The sequence below is a fragment of the Papio anubis genome, chromosome 1, assembly GCF_008728515.1.
Source record: "Papio anubis isolate 15944 chromosome 1, Panubis1.0, whole genome shotgun sequence".
NCBI lineage: Eukaryota > Metazoa > Chordata > Mammalia > Primates > Cercopithecidae > Papio > Papio anubis.
In genome coordinates this window covers 19,237,274-19,252,918 of record NC_044976.1, presented here as the reverse complement: position 1 = coordinate 19,252,918, position 15,645 = coordinate 19,237,274, and the positions used below count along the sequence as shown (strand labels likewise).

At 36.6% G+C, this 15,645-nt stretch overlaps 1 protein-coding gene across 31 annotated transcripts in view; it reads left to right on the top strand.

The window, feature by feature from the left end:
* EIF4G3 (eukaryotic translation initiation factor 4 gamma 3) overlaps positions 1 to 15,645 on the top strand; it is a 376,290-nt gene that overhangs the window by 171,780 nt on the left and 188,865 nt on the right. For 16 of the 31 annotated variants that reach the window (XR_004183106.1, XR_004183111.1, XR_004183112.1 and 13 more), the window contains 2 exons: positions 10,813 to 10,908; positions 12,308 to 12,421. Coding sequence is in view for 27 of the 31 variants with exons in the window: in XM_031665056.1 (XP_031520916.1) it covers positions 10,813 to 10,908; positions 12,308 to 12,421 (210 nt within the window). In the remaining 4 variants the exon portion in view is untranslated. The remainder of the gene's footprint in view (positions 1 to 10,812; positions 10,909 to 12,307; positions 12,422 to 15,645) is intronic. The other 15 variants (XR_004183116.1, XM_021936998.2, XM_021937011.2 and 12 more) reach the window with 1 other exon arrangement.

Sequence of the window (15,645 nt, the reverse complement as noted above, 5' to 3'; positions counted from 1 at the left end):
CTTGACTGCCTTAACAAATTATTGTTCTTTATTTTAATATTTTAAATTTTTTTCTATATTGCTTTGAGTGTGGCTTTTTCTTGATTGGGCATACTCATTTGGCTGCTGCAGATTCTTAACTGCTTGAGAGAGTTTGTGTCTGGTTGAAATTATTACACAGATGAGTTGGCAGCTTCTTTCACCCTGTGACCCCTTCCCAAATTCTGCTGGCTTCCTTCCCTGAGGGCCCCTGTGAGCTATAGTCAGGGATAGCTTTCCTGGACTCTAGCTGGAGAATGTGAGTGCCTGCAAAGCTCTTCCTGCTACTGCCTCTACTTTCATATCCCACACTAAATCTGCTTCAGTTCTAGGTAAAGTTAAATCCTTCTGTAATCTGGATTTTCATTTTTTTTCAGTGGGAATGTGTGTTCTGAGGCAGGTTTTCCTACTGTTACACTTGGGGAACTCACGATTTCTCACCTGTCTTGTGGAATTTGCAGCGGTGTGCTACTTCTTTCAGAGGATCTGTGGATTCTTTCTGTTTTCCCGATATGTTCCTGTGGGTCGTTCTTGGAGCAAAAGTCTATGGTGTGAATCTCCACGTTCTTCTGTCCATCCAAGTGGGAGCTGCACGTTAATCCTGTCTCCCTGCTTTTTGTTGTTCTGGATGGGGAGCTTGGTCGTTCAGTCACAAAACTTTATTCTTTGTGAATCCTAGTGGCTTCTGTTCTCCAGTTCTCCAGGTTCTTAACTGGTTTCTTGAGTTTTTACAAAGGTACTTTGGTCAGTATGTTGTTCACTTGGTGTTTTCATGGGGTGATGTGGACCTGGATCATCGTAGTCTGTTGTCTTTCTGATGTCTTGTGTTTTTGAAGCAGATACACATGTTTTTGAAGCAAAAAGTGTCCTGCTTTATGAAACAGATATGCATCAATAGAATTTTTGCTGTTTCTCTTAATTCAAGCATTTTATTGCAGTGGGATTTGAAATGTGCACTAATTATACAGATTTGGGGAGAAAAGTTCTCATGAGGTTGCAGGTGCCTCTAAGCAATGTGAATGGGAAATCATTTTAGGGTCACAATAAAATAATGTGCCATACCTGTGGAAATACGGGATGGTAAAGGACTGTCCTGAAACCCTCAGGAATGAGAATGTTGGATTTTTTTTTTTAAGACAAAAACTTAAGGATAGATAATGTAAATGTTTAATAATTAAATAGCAAGAGGTAAAGGAGGAAAACTTGTAGGTCTCATATCAGTATAGGCCAGTGTTCTCAAACTTTTATACTTCAATATCCCTTTATACTCTTAAATAGAACTCTTTGGGGTTCTCAATACTATATGCATTACATCTACTAATAAAAATGTCTGCACATACCCATGTGTATAAGCATAGTTTATCATTCTTTCAAGTAAAATGGCATTGCATGAAAAAGTGGCTAGTTCAGTTTGTGACTCTAATGGTGGTACAGGTGCTTTTTCTTAGTACTACTAATTTACCTCAGAACTGTTTTATGTCTTCTCACTTGATCAACACGGTGTACTAAAAAGGTGTGCTAAAGTTTATTAGTATATTGTTTTATTTATATAACTTCTTTAAATAACCAAATTATAGAGATGGAGGATAATATATTTGTGGTTGTCAAGGGAGAGGAGTGAGGCAGGAAGGAAGATGTTTGTGGCTATTAATAGGTAGGGTAATACCACAGATCCTTGTCAAGAAATTTTTTGTATTTTGACTGTAATGGTGGTTATATGAATTTATACATGTAACAAAATTGCATAGAACTAAATATACACACAGATGTGTGTGCATGCATCTGTAGTAAAACTCAGGAAATCCGAATAAGGTTGGTGGATTGTATCGATACGGTTTTTCTGGCTGTTATACTGTACTGTAGTTAGATATTACCATTAGGGAAACTAGATGAAGAGTATATGGGATCTCTGTTTTATTTCTCAAATTCCATGTAAGTCTATAATTATTTCAACTTAAAAAGTGATACATTCTGTTAAAGAAGTGACATTCTTTTGTCAATTATCTGTAGAATAGAAAAATTTAAAAGTTAAATAAAGTGACATTCTTAAGTACTGGCTCTTTTTTTTCCTTTAATTTTTTTTTAAGTTTAATTTGTCATGAAGGCTTAGGGATGAAGAATACAATGACTATCATTGCCTTGATTTTCACTAAGTATATATAAGATTTACTTAGTGAAATCTCAGATTTCCTGAGTATATATGTAAGATTTACTAGTAGCTACATCCACCTTGCTTTTCTGTCATTGTTGAAAATATCAGCACAGGCCTGTAACATCTTAGTATTTATATTATGAAAATATTTCACCTCCCACACCTGCTTTAGTAGCATTACAGAGATGCCTAGGACACTGTGGACCACACTTTGATAATCAGTAGCTTACTGCTTTAGTCTTTATTAGCTGAGGAAAACAAGTGCTGTGCTTAAGACTGCGTAGGAAATTCAGTGATAGGTCTCTGCCACTGTCTCCAGTGTCTTATATTGTGATCTTGTTCGTTGGATATTGTTGTACTTCTATAAAAGTAGAGTCGCAGAAGTTTAGAGTGATATAAAATATAGAACTCGTAAAAGCAAAACATGGAAATTAACAGTTTTCTATACCTGTGCCGTGCAGTATGTTAGCCATGGGCTATATATATGGATATTTACATTCTAAGTGATTAAAATGTGTATAAATACAATTTAAATGGAAATCAGTGGTTATAGAGTTTGTTTTTTGCAAGATGAAAAAGTTCTAGAGATCTGTTGTATTATGTGCATATAGTTTTTAACAGTACTGTATATTTAGTGGTTAAGATAGTAAATTTTGTTACATGTTTTCTTCTCTTTTCTTTTCTTTTTCTGTTTTGAGGCAGAGTCTCCCGCTGTCACCCAGGCTGGAGTGCAGTGGCACCATCTTGGCTTACTGCAACCTTCGCCTCCTGGGTTCAAGTGGTTCTTCTGCCTCAGCCTCCTGAGTAGCTAGGACTACAGGCATGAGCCACCATGCCCGGCTAATTTTTGTATATTGGCCAGGCTCTCGAACTCCTAGACCTCGTGGTCCAACTGCCTTGGCCTCCCAGAGTGCTGGGATTACAGGCATGAGCCACCGCACCAGGCCTTGTTACATGTTTTCTACCACAAAATTTAAATTGAGTAAAATGCATTTAAATAAAAATTTATTTTTTTCAGTTTCATCAGTCATATTTCAAGTGTTCAGTAGCCACATGTGGCTAATAGCTACCATTTTAGAGAGAGTAAATATGGAACATTTATAATTATCACAGAAAGTTCTATTTGCATTGGTTGTGTTGTGTAGCGCTTAAAAAGACAATTTTTGGCTGGGTGGGGTGGCTCACGCCTGTAATCCCAGCGCTTTGGGAGGCCAAGGCAGGCGGTTCACAAGGTCAGGAGTTTGAGACTAGCCTGGCCAATATGGTAAAACCCCGTCTCTACTAAAAGTACAAAAATTAGCCAGACGTGGTGGCACGCACCTATAGTCCCAGCTACTTGGGAGGCTGAGGCAGAAGAATTGCTTGAACCTGGGAGGCAGAGGTTGCAGTGAGCTGAGATCGCACCATTGCACTCCAGCCTGGGCGACAGAGCGAGACTCCGTCTCAAAAAAAAAAAAAAAGAAGAGGAAGAGAACAATTCTTAAGAGGTTGAAGGTACTTGGTCTAGACTTTAAGGTGCTATTTTTGTTACTCTGGCCAGATTTAAGTGTCAAACATTTGTTAGGTGGAAGAGTTTCTCTCTCTTAATTTGTACCCTATAATATCTACTAATGAGAATCAACGGGGCTGGATGTGGTGGCTCACGCCTATAATCCCAACACTTTGGGAGGCTGAGGCAGGAGGATTGTTTGAAGCCAGGAATTCAAGACCAGACTGGGCAACATTGGCAAGACCCTATCTCCACGAAAAATTTAAAAATTAGGCGTTGTGTTATGTGCCTGTAATCTTAGCACTTGGAGGCTGAGGCAGGAAGATTGCTTGAGCCCAGGAGGCTGAGGCTGCAGTGAGCTGTGTTGGTAGCACTGTACTTTAGTCTAGGTGACAGAACAAGACCGTGTCTCCAAGGATAAAAGAAGAAAAATGAATAAACACACTTATATATGCAAAAAGAGAAAGAAGTTTATAAAGAGAAATTTTAAAGCAGAATTAAGAACTTGTATGAATTAATAGGAATAGCCTATTTTAAAAACTTATTGGTATAGCTATGTAGTCTTATTCAGATTTTAAGTCTTTACCAGCTCTAAGATGATAGAGATAGATTTCCATCTAGCCCCTTTACAATTTCAAATTTTTCATTCCAACATTGTAATCAATCTAGAATTTCTTTTGGTATAATGAGTTGAGGATGGTTAACCATCTTTCTTCTAAATGATTATTTAGTTTTCTCAACACAATTTATTAATTTTGGTATTTTTCTACTAATTTGAAATGTTTCTAATACCTTCTGCATATATGTGGGTTTATTTCAACATTCTCTGTATTACTCATTCCATATCATTAAATGTTCTTCTGTATCTTTTTTAATGACTGCAAAGGATTATACACTGTGGCTGAGTAAGTGCTTCTTACATCTATATTTCTTTATTGATTTAGTAATAAACTTCTTAAAGATTAAAAATAAGTATCCTGGGCACAGTGGCTCACGCCCATGATCCCAGCATTTTGGGAGGCTGAGCCAGGTGGATCACCTTAGGTCAGGAGTTTGGGACCAGCCTGACCAACATGGTGAAACCCCGTCTCTACTAAAAATACAAAAAATTAGCTGGGCGAGGTGGCGGGCGCCTGTAGTCCCAGCTCCTCAGGAGGCTGAGGCAGGAGAAGTGCTTGGACCCAGGAAGGGGAGGTTGCAGTGAGCTGAGATTACGCCATTGTACTCCAGCCTGGGTGACAGAGTGAGACTCCATCTCAAAGAAAAAAAAAAAAAGATTAAAATAAGTGAAACAATCATCTGTCTTAGGCCTTATTTACGCACATAGCCTACAGCACAGTGTTTTCTTTGTGCTAGATTTCTGCTAATGCTGTTGATTTAATTTTTATTATCAAAAATTATTTAGAGCTCTATAAAACAGCAGACTTCCTACTGGATATTCTGGTTTGCTTTGTTTTTTGTTTGTTTGTTCGAGACAGGTTCTCACTCTGTTGCCCAGGGTGAAGTACAGTGGCACAATTATAGCTCACTGCAGCCTCAACCTCCTGGGGTCAAGCGATCCTCTGACCTTGGCCTCCCAAAGTGGGATTACAGGCATGAGCCACTGCACCCAGCTTGCTTGGCATGTTTGTATTTCATGCAAGAGAAGCTGGAGGAGGACAGAGGTTTTCTTTATTAAATTTTTATTATAAAATAATCCTGCTGATCATTGGACATAATATAGAAGTATATGAAATAAAACCTATAAGTTATATCCTGTACACTCTTTATAACTGTCTCTGAAGTAGTCAGTTTAAAATTTGCTACATATTTCTCTAAGACGTTTATCTTCCTTGGTTGATATATGTACTATGTGCATATGTTTAGTTTTTAAAGTTAAGACAGAGTCTTTTTATACTTAAAAATTCTACAATTTGCTTTTGTCACTTGATATTATTATGGACATCTTTGCATGGTGTATGTTGACTTTATTCATTTTAAAGATTATTCTATATTCTCTCAGTGACTAAGTACATAATCTCACCTTTTTTATATGTAGACATTTAGAATATTTCCAGTTTTTTTGTTTTTGAGTATTTTTTTTTTTCTTTTAGGAAGGGCCCATTGTGAATATATTCACAGAGTGAGTTCCCTGAAGTGGAATCATAGAATCAAAAGGATAAGCATATTTAAAATGTACTCGGTATTACCTTATAGATTTTTTTTTTTTTTTGAGATGAAGTTTTGCTTTTATCATCTAGGTTGGATTGCAGTGGTACGATCTTGTTTCACTGTAACCTCCGCCTCCCGAGTTCAAGCGATTGTCCTGTCTCAGCCTCCCAAGTAGCTGGGATTACAGGTGCCCACGACCATACCCAGCTAATTTTTGTATTTTTAGTAGAGACAGAGTTTCACCATGTTGGCCAGGCTGGTCTTGAGCTCCTGACCTCAGGTGATCTGCCTGTCTCTACCTCCCAAAGTGCTGGGATTACAGGCATGAGCCACCACACCTGGCCCTTTATAGCTCTTTGAAAAGTTGGCAGCTTAGTTTTTTAGTCAGATTTATGTTTGTTCACATACAGCGTGTACAATACTGAGTTTAATCTTTATGGCAGAATTTAGTTTAGGTGATGGCAGAATCTTAAAACGAGAAATGGCATGTCATCTCTGACTTTATATAAAGTACTTATAATAGTACCTGAAACCTAGTAAAAGCTAAATAAATGTTTTATGTTATAATTATTTTTGTTAGCTTAAGTCCATTGTACTGTATTGTGAAAATAGGAAATGTAGATTTATTTTTTCGCATGTCTGTGGTTTGAAAACCATCACGTCTGGAGTCTTGTTATACTTGATATGCTGTGTTAGTTTGTTTTGTCTTATAATGGAATTCACCATTTCTACCTGTGGTTGACTGTCCAAATCACTGCTTTTAACATCATCATTAGGGATTTAAGGGTTATATATACACCATAAGGACTGTTGTAATTGGCTTTTCTTCAGTAACATTATTAATTTACATCGTTTGCTGGGTTTGCTGTCACTATTGCGTTCTTATCTCCCCCAATATAAAAAGTATTAAAAAAGGTTTATTGAAACATAAAATTAATAATGGAAATGAGAACAGATGTCTGTAACTCATCAACTTGGACAGTATACTGGATTGCAGTGTAAATTCTGTGTATTCATCCATATGTCCTTGGAGAAGTAAATCTTTGTGATGACTTTGAAATTACTTGAAAAGGGAAAGTACAAACAGAAGCTCTGATTATTATTGAAATGATTATTCATTGATCTGTCCCTAGTTTTCTATGCATTTGATGTGAAACATGGTCAAAGTATGTTCCCACTGAAACTTTTACATTATTTTTCAACAAAGCATGGTAGTAAATTAAGGAAATTATTCTAGAATAAATCATTAAATGAAGAGAAGAGATAAAAGAGTAGAGGGATCTTTTACAGTTGCACTGCTTACAGCAATGGTAGGTAACAAGTCATACCATTCCTAAGAAGTTTCTAAAGGCATCCATAGAGAATGGAAAAATGCTCTGAACGATCATTGAATGATCTATCAGCAAAATTTCTTTGTCATGTGCCTCTGTTAAGCATTCCATATTGCTAATGGTATAATGGCATACATTGTGACAGAACAATTACTTCTGTATGTGGCTGCATTAGAGATTGTGCTTTCCATTTGATGAAACTACTTGTGTACAGAGTCTGAATTAGCTCTTGGCATATGTACAAAGTAAATATGAGAAGAAGAAGAAGTACTTGATTATTATTTTTTTAGTCTTTTTAGAGTAGAAAGCCTAAGACATAAGAAAATAATTTTTTGTTTTTTTAGTAATCATTTTCAGAGCAAGGATATAATCTGGAAAAAGGCGCATTGGGAACATTGTTGACAGAGCCCCAGCCATATGTGTAATCAGGGAGGGTGTTCTTTCTGAACAGAAGAACTTTATCTTTGACTGCCAATTCACATATTGCATTTTCAGTTGGCTGTATGTTGCCTTATTTGGCTTGAGTGTTGAAAATATTGTTAAAATTTTGACTGAAGTCAAATAAGGTTGTCATGTATATTTTTAGCATGTTCAATGAAATACTATGGATTCCCTTTCTATTTCAATAGTACAACAACTATGAGAGAACAAAGTGTTCCTCTAATTGTTTGAAGTATAGAAAGAGGCAACATTTCTTTATGTTTTTGTAAGTGATATATTTCAATGTTATATTTAATATCTTGACATTTAGAAATTCCTGCTTCAGAATACCTCCAAATTAAATTAGTGTCAAAATATATCCTAAGATCAAAGAGCCTCATTACTGAGAAATGACCTTATGAATACTTGATTTTTTTTTTAATTTAATGAAGAATGAAATTGGTGCTCTCTTTTAAAACTATATCCAAATTCTCTAATAGAAGTTGAAGAAATACTTTCCCTATCTCAGTGGAGCCAGAATTAATAAGAAATTCATTCCTCATGTTTTTTTAAGTTTAAATAGTCAAACTTGCAGCCTTTCAGATTTTGAATGTGATACATACACATAAATGTTGTGTCTGAAACAGTGCTGTAAATAATCGTTGATAAGAAAACTTTGAATAAGTTTTAGGTAGTGTTTGACCCATTTATTAATTATTTGATAGACATGAGATACTTTGCTGCCATATTTTTAGGTTAGTGGCTAGATTTAGTAGAACTAGAGTAGGAAAGGAAATCAATCTGATGTTGAACCTTAGTGTCAGCTACAGAGATGGCTATATTAAGGTTACCATGTTGAAAGATTGCCAGATAGCCTGTATGTCTAATATGAAGCCATTAATTTTGTTTTGTATGACTCACAAAGAAAAAGAAAAAGAAAAAGAAATTTTGTTTTGTTTTGTTATTTGGAAGGTATGATGAATCCTGTCAAATATTTCCTTTAAAATTGGTGATCCGGCTAAACATTAAATGGTCAACAGATGCTAATACTTTCCAGATATATTATTTACTTTGTTTTCTTAGGTAAGGTACTTCAATTTTTCAGTCCTTGGTTTCCTCATTCATAGCTGTGGGATAGTGGTAAATAAAGGTGCTTTGGGAATATTTTACTTTATCTCATTTAATCTTCACAAACTGCCTTGAGAGGTATGTGTGTTGTTCCTGTTTACATTCATGGGAGAGATAAATGAGTTGCCCAAACTAACAACGGTATTCAGTAGCAATTGTTAGGATTTCAGTCCAAGTCTTGTGAGTATATGTCCATTGTTCTTGGTGGCATTTCATTTTAAATACGTTACAAGCATTTTTTTAAAAAAATATTGAATAGCACACAGTTTAATAGTAACAATTGGGCCGGGCGCGGTGGCTCAAGCCTGTAATCCCAGCACTTTGGGAGGCCGAGACGGGCGGATGACGAGGTCAGGAGATCGAGACCATCCTGGCTAACACGGTGAAACCCCGTCTCTACTAAAAAATGCAAAAAAACTAGCCGAGCATGGTGGCGGGTGCCTGTAGTCCCAGCTACTCGGGAGGCTGAGGCAGGAGAATGGTGTAAACCCGGGAGGCGGAGCTTGCAGTGAGCCGAGATCGGGCCACTGCACTCCAGCCTGGGTGACAGAGTGAGACTCTGTCTCAAAAAAAAAAAAAAAAAACCAAAAGTAACAATTGGCATGGATTTGCAATGAAAAGCTTATGTTTTTATTTTCAGAAAATATATGGTAAATTAGCCGTGTGTATTACATTATCACTTATTCTAAGGTTTTGTATAAGGTTCTTATTGGTTATTAATTTTTATGGGATCATTTAAAAGGATTAAGGTATGTAAGTCTTGGCAAGATTACAGCAATATGTAACAGTTAACTGTGTAGACTGCTAATTGTGGCTCTGAGATATCTTCTTCAAGGAAAGCACACCATAGCAAAAGCAAGTGTTCTCATCCATGTTTGATATTGTTTGTGGTTTGGGCTATCCATTTCAGAACTAGATGAATTCACAGTAGGTCCTCTTTGCATTGATAATTTCAAATAATTGTACCTAGTGTTTCCTTCATCTTTTTGTGCTGCCACAGTTGTGTATATGAATGTTCTGGTTGATGCTCTCAGGAGCGTCAACAATGCTGAATAGAGAGGTAACCACCAGATTCTTACTAGGTCATGCTTTCCTTCTAACCATGATGATGAGGCATGATAAGGCAATTCACATTGGCAAATTTGAAATCATTGATGATCAGAGAGCAGGGAAAAATTGTTGGGAACCTCACAGGCAGGTTAAATAAGTGTGGAGTGATCAGCCTGAGATATGATGTGCAACTCAAAGATCTAGAAAAAAATGGCAGAATAATCTGCTCTCATCCTGTCGGTTTTGTTTCATTGCACTGACAACCTTACCTGGCATCAGAGACCTTGAAGAGGCAAGGTGAAACACACAGGAGGGAAAGTTCTGGGATGCTTTTTCTAGCAACATAATACGTACTTGTACATAAAATGCCTTAATGCACAAAAAAAGAAAAATGATTACACCTAGATTTTGGGTTGGTGATGTCCTTTTATCAGGAGATTTATGGTAACTTAAAAAGTGTTGCACTAGCTAGTAAGGAAGCTCTTGCCTGTAGTTCCAGCTGCTGAAGAGGATGAGGCGAGAGGATCTCTTGAGCCCAGGAGTTCGAGACCAGCCTGGGCAAATACCAAGACTCTGTCTCTTAAAAAAAATTAAAAAGTTGTTCAGGCGCTTTGGGAAGCCAAGGCAGGAGTATTTCTTGAGGCCTGGAGTTTGAGCCCAGCCTTGGCAACAAAGTGAGACCCTGTCTCTGCAAAAAGAAAAAAGAAAGAAAGAAAAAAAATTAGTCCAGCACAGTACTGTGTGCCTGTAGTCCCAGCTACTCCAGAGGCTGAGGTGGGAGGATCCACTTAAAACCATGAGTTTGAGGCTGCACCAAGCCATGATTGCGCCATTGCACTGTAGCCCAGGTGACAGAGCGAGACCCCAGTTCATTAATTAAAGGAAAAAAAAAAAAAAAGGAACTGCACTTGATTTTGAGTTACTGGATATTGTGATAAAGTTAAATTGTTAAAAAGTAGAACTGTAAACCACATTAATAACCACTTCTATAAACTTTTATAAAACATCTTGAACTTGAATTGCCATGCCATCTTTTTTCAAAATATTATGTTGTTCTTGCCATTCTTTGACAGACGCCTTATCCCTCTGGACAGAATGCAGGTCCAACCACGCTGGTATACCCTCAAGCCCCTCAGACAATGAATTCACAACCTCAAACCCGTTCTCCGGTAAGTAAGCAGAAGCTTGTAGCAAATTACTTTCTCTACCTGTGTTTGTGTGTGTAGTGGCTTGGGTTTCTTTGCCAAATATTTTTACTGGATTTTGGAAGTTTCTTCCAAAGATGATTTATTATTACAACTACTACTATTATTTGTTAGCTTTGTATTTTCAGACCTTACCTGTAGCAATAATTAAATTTATTGAGAAAAAGAAGAGGTGGAGCTTTTAGCCCCCCACCCCCTTTTAATACTTTTCTATAGCATGATTTTTAAGTCTGGTTGCATTCAAGTTTACTTTATTTTAGCTTATAATTTTTGTTAGTTGTACTGTTCAAAATTCAGGTAAGAGTAAAGTACAATGATTTTAGGAGTAAATTGAATTTCACTAATTAAATTCTCAAATCCCAGTGGTTTGAGGAAGCAGGACTTTTCAATCAGTGTTATTAGGTCTGTTCTCACCATTTGACGGTGTGGGTATGTGCATGACATATACCAGTGAGTGTATTCATTTATTCAAATGGTAAATAAATTGTGATACAAATGTAAATGCTATCATCCTCTTTTTTCATCCTTTACATGAATTGCAGTAAGTACTGCCAAGACTGAGAATTTACACAAGGTTCATCCTTTGTTTCACAAAAGTATACAGTGGCTTCAGCTCTCCATTCCTTAGAATATCGTTTCCTGCCCTGCATGATTAACTTTGGCTAGAAGGTGCTTCTGTAACATCTCACATTGTGTATCTCACATCCCTCTTTGTACCTCAGCTCTGTGTATTCTTCAGAATACAGGGATTTCTTTTTGTTCTCTGCCCCTGCTTTTTTGCCTGGAGTGCAGGAATACCTCATTGCATTAGCTCCTATTCATTTCGTTTTATGCATGAATTTATAATTGTTTAAATGTACCAAAGACTTACTCAAAGAACTAGGAGAGCATAGTCTACACCAAAATGTAATCTCTTTCTTATCCTTTTTCTATTTTCCTTTTCCCTGTTGCCCTGTTCTCCAACAGCTGTTCTTAGATCCTGGTTCTCCCCAGTGGGTGGAGGAACCATTCTAAAGAGGTGGGACTTTGGTCCTAGTTGCCTGTTTGCTTGTCTCTTTTTTTGCTGAAATAGTCAATAAGATGTCTGATACAGGTTTTGTTATGAGAGTGGTTCAGGGATGTGTACACTTGACTGCTTGGGTCTGAGATCTCACCAGATCAATTTAGGTAGGCCCTGGTTCTAATAATTAAACATGGAACATTATGGTAAGCTCCTATTGCAAAGAATTCTTTGGCCCTCTTTCTCTATGCCCCCACCCCTCTTTTCTGATTATCAAAAAAGAAAATGAATTAAATTTACGTGGTTAGAACTGGCGCAGAACCTGACTGAAGAGCTGCATCTCTAAACCAGTTTTTTTGACAGCCCAGCAGAACAGTGCCAATACATTGCACAGACAACTGGAAGAGGAGGAAGGTTTTGGAACAGACTCCCGTTTACAGGTCCTTGGCTGGAAGAGGCTGGATAAAATACTGCATTGTAAGCAATATAACAAACTGTACTTCTTGCAGGCAGTGGTGCCTCTGGCACTTAATATTTTTGACCACATCCATTTATTGGCTGATGAACAGAAATGCATTGATTGCTTCCTCTCTGAAAGTTCAACCTAGCATGGCAGTTTCTGCCAGGCATAGTGGGGAAAAGAATAACAAATTGGGTGGGTGTTCTCTATTGGGAATTAGTCAGGAAGAATTTGGGGGTTTAGATTTTTCTTTATTTTAAACTTGAAGTGAGATATCCCTTTCAGATAAATTTGAATTTAAAAGATAAATATCAAGGCTTCTTTTTACTCCCTTTCAATTTTATAATTGAATATTAAGGAGGAAATTGTCTGTAGTTGTCAGCCATTTTTCTGTGGTCATAAACTCTTCAGATACTATTCTCTATATAGTTTTTGCCATCTGCTCTGCTAGTGACCATTACCCACCCCATTACTAAAAACCACACACATAACATTCCATTACATACCCTAAAACAAGTGCAAGACTAGCAGACTCCAGACTACTCTTGCTTCTTGTTTTAGGTTTGATTTTCTTTATTTTGTTATGGGTTTTTTGTTGTTGTTGCCGTTGTGTTTTTTGTTTTGTTTTGTTTTGTTTTTTTGGCGCTGGGAGGGTGAAGTTGGGGTCTGAAATTTGGCACGATTGCATTTTCTGTTTACATCCCAAGTTGTCATAGTCTAGTCTCATCCATCTCATAGCTGTCCCAACTGGTGAGGAGAGGTAAGCTGTTACATTAAGGAAGGGCCTCTTCCTGTGGCTTTGTAGAGCAGCTAAAGCTTACTCCATTCTATTTCTGCATTAATAGGCCATTGGCAATTGCACAGTTTTAGGCTTTTCTGTTCTTCCCTGGACAGCTGCCTTTGCAATCCAACTGGCTTCAAATGGCCTCCCTCCCTCCTTCAGGTTATCTTTGTGCCTGTCTTTCTACTTGATGCTTAGAATCTTAGTTAAATTCATAATATGGAAAGAAAATCTTTTTTAAAAGTAATAAAAACACTGATAAGCTATCTGTTCCATTTTCTCGTTTTACTGGAACTTTTAAACAGTGTTAGTTGTTGTTGTTGTTGTTGTTGTTTTTAATAGCCTGTCTAAAGTAGTGAAGCTATTAAATACTTAATTTGGAGAGGGAGACAGTTTGGCTTTTGTAGTAACTCTAACCATTGGTTATTTTTATAACTTGTGGTATTGTGTCAAAATTATATCAGTGTTATGTTGGCCATGCTCAGTTACCAACTGTGCATAGAAGGGGTGAGTAAGTGGGTGGGTGGCATTAACATTGGATGCAAGTTCACAGAAGGCCGCTTTCCTTTATATCTACAGTCCTCACCATCTTAAAGACCCTTCTTTAACAAAAAGGAAAGAAAAAAGAAAGAAAAATTTCTATTTTTAACATGAGCCAGCAGCGACTACAGTTTGTTCTGTTGCTTACAGCTACCCATAGGATTAAGACTATTGTCATTTCAAATGAAAAACTCAATAGCCAATGGTGACTAGTGCAAAATAGACTAGGGTACTTTCCTAGGGCACTTTCTACTAACTTAAGTTGGGATTTTCTTTCTTGCTTTTGTTTTTATATATGTGTAATTTTATAAGATACTCTTCTTGTTCATAGAAAGTTCTCTTTTGACTGGAACATTCAAACTGTACAAAGTTTAGCTTTTATTTTAGAGCCTTGAAAATGGGACATTTTCTGTGGAACAGTGATAAGACAGGTACTGCCATACTCAGGTTAATTTTGTAACATGGCCCCTCTCTTCCAGTTTCTTCAAAAGTGTCAGGAAGAAACATTTCATACTCCACTCCCGACTTTCATACCACATGCCTGGTATTGCCTATTCTTGTCCATAGTAGAAGTATGATGTTTTCTTCTCCTAATTGGAAAACTGAAAATGTAAGACCTCAGTTTCTTTGAAGAGAAAATTTTCTGCAAGAACTGTAGCTGCCAGTTATCATCATTCTGAAAAGCTGTATTATATTGATTAGCCAAATATGATGGCTGACCTAACATAACCCAACCTTATAGGTCATTAATGTACTTTTCATTACTTGAACAACAGGTGACATTTTAGCTTCTGAGGTGAATTCTTGACAGAGATGTTTTCAGCTGTCTCCTACATTGTGGCCATGTGTTCTACTGTAATTTGTTGAAATTTTAAAATATGAACTAATGGTAGTTGGGGAACTAATTCCAAATGTTTTGCAAATCAGTATTGCACATAACTTAAATGCTGATCATGAGAGATTGTTTCTTAATCGTCAATCTAATTCATCTGTAGTGTTAAGCTGACAGAAGGAAGTCTCTATAGAGGAAATAAGACAGCCAAAGACATATATTTTAGCTCCTTAAATATATTAGATAAAAACCCTGTATATGGTTTACATTAAACACTGCTTTCTAAATATTTTCTTTTACTATTGAAGAGGATGGTTAACATTACAATAGCTAATGTATTAGTATCCAGAATATGGCTCTACATGCCCCAATATTTTTGTCTGTTCCTTTCAGTTAAAATGTATTCAAACCCAAATTTGGCCGGGTAAATTATTTGATCCTAGAGGTTTAGCAGTTAAAATTCACATAGGTGAAAAAACTTTTTCTTTTATTCTAAGTTAGTGGAAGGGTTGGAATATATATTAGCCACTTTCAAGTACTCAGTGATTTAGCTGAGGAATTACATTTCTTTGTGCTTTATTCTTAGATAACAATAGGTACATATACACAGTGCTTTGCTGTTGTCTATAGTAATTAAGAGATTTGACTTATTTACTCTTTTTTCTTCTCAAGCCTATAAGAATACCACTTGGATTAATCATGTTAGAGACTGATGTTCTTTACTAGCTGTTTGCCTTGACATGCCTTGTATTAAACTATACTAGTTAACTGCATTTAAACTTAAGTGTGTGTGTGTGTGTGTGTGTGTGTGTGTAAAGTCATAAAAAAATTTTTCTTTAACTCTTAAGAAATTAAGATATTGAAACTTCCATTTCATGGATAAGATATCCCATTTAACTTAAGAAAATTTGCAATTAATCCTTTTACATTTTTTACTTCCTGCTGGACTTTGTAATTATCTCCTGGTTAGGTCTTGTAATGTAAAAACTTTCTCATTTCCTCCAGCTGTATCAGTTACATACAGCATACTTGATTTTCACGTTTGTCTTAATATAACCACTTAATTTTTCAAATTTTCTTTTGCCTTA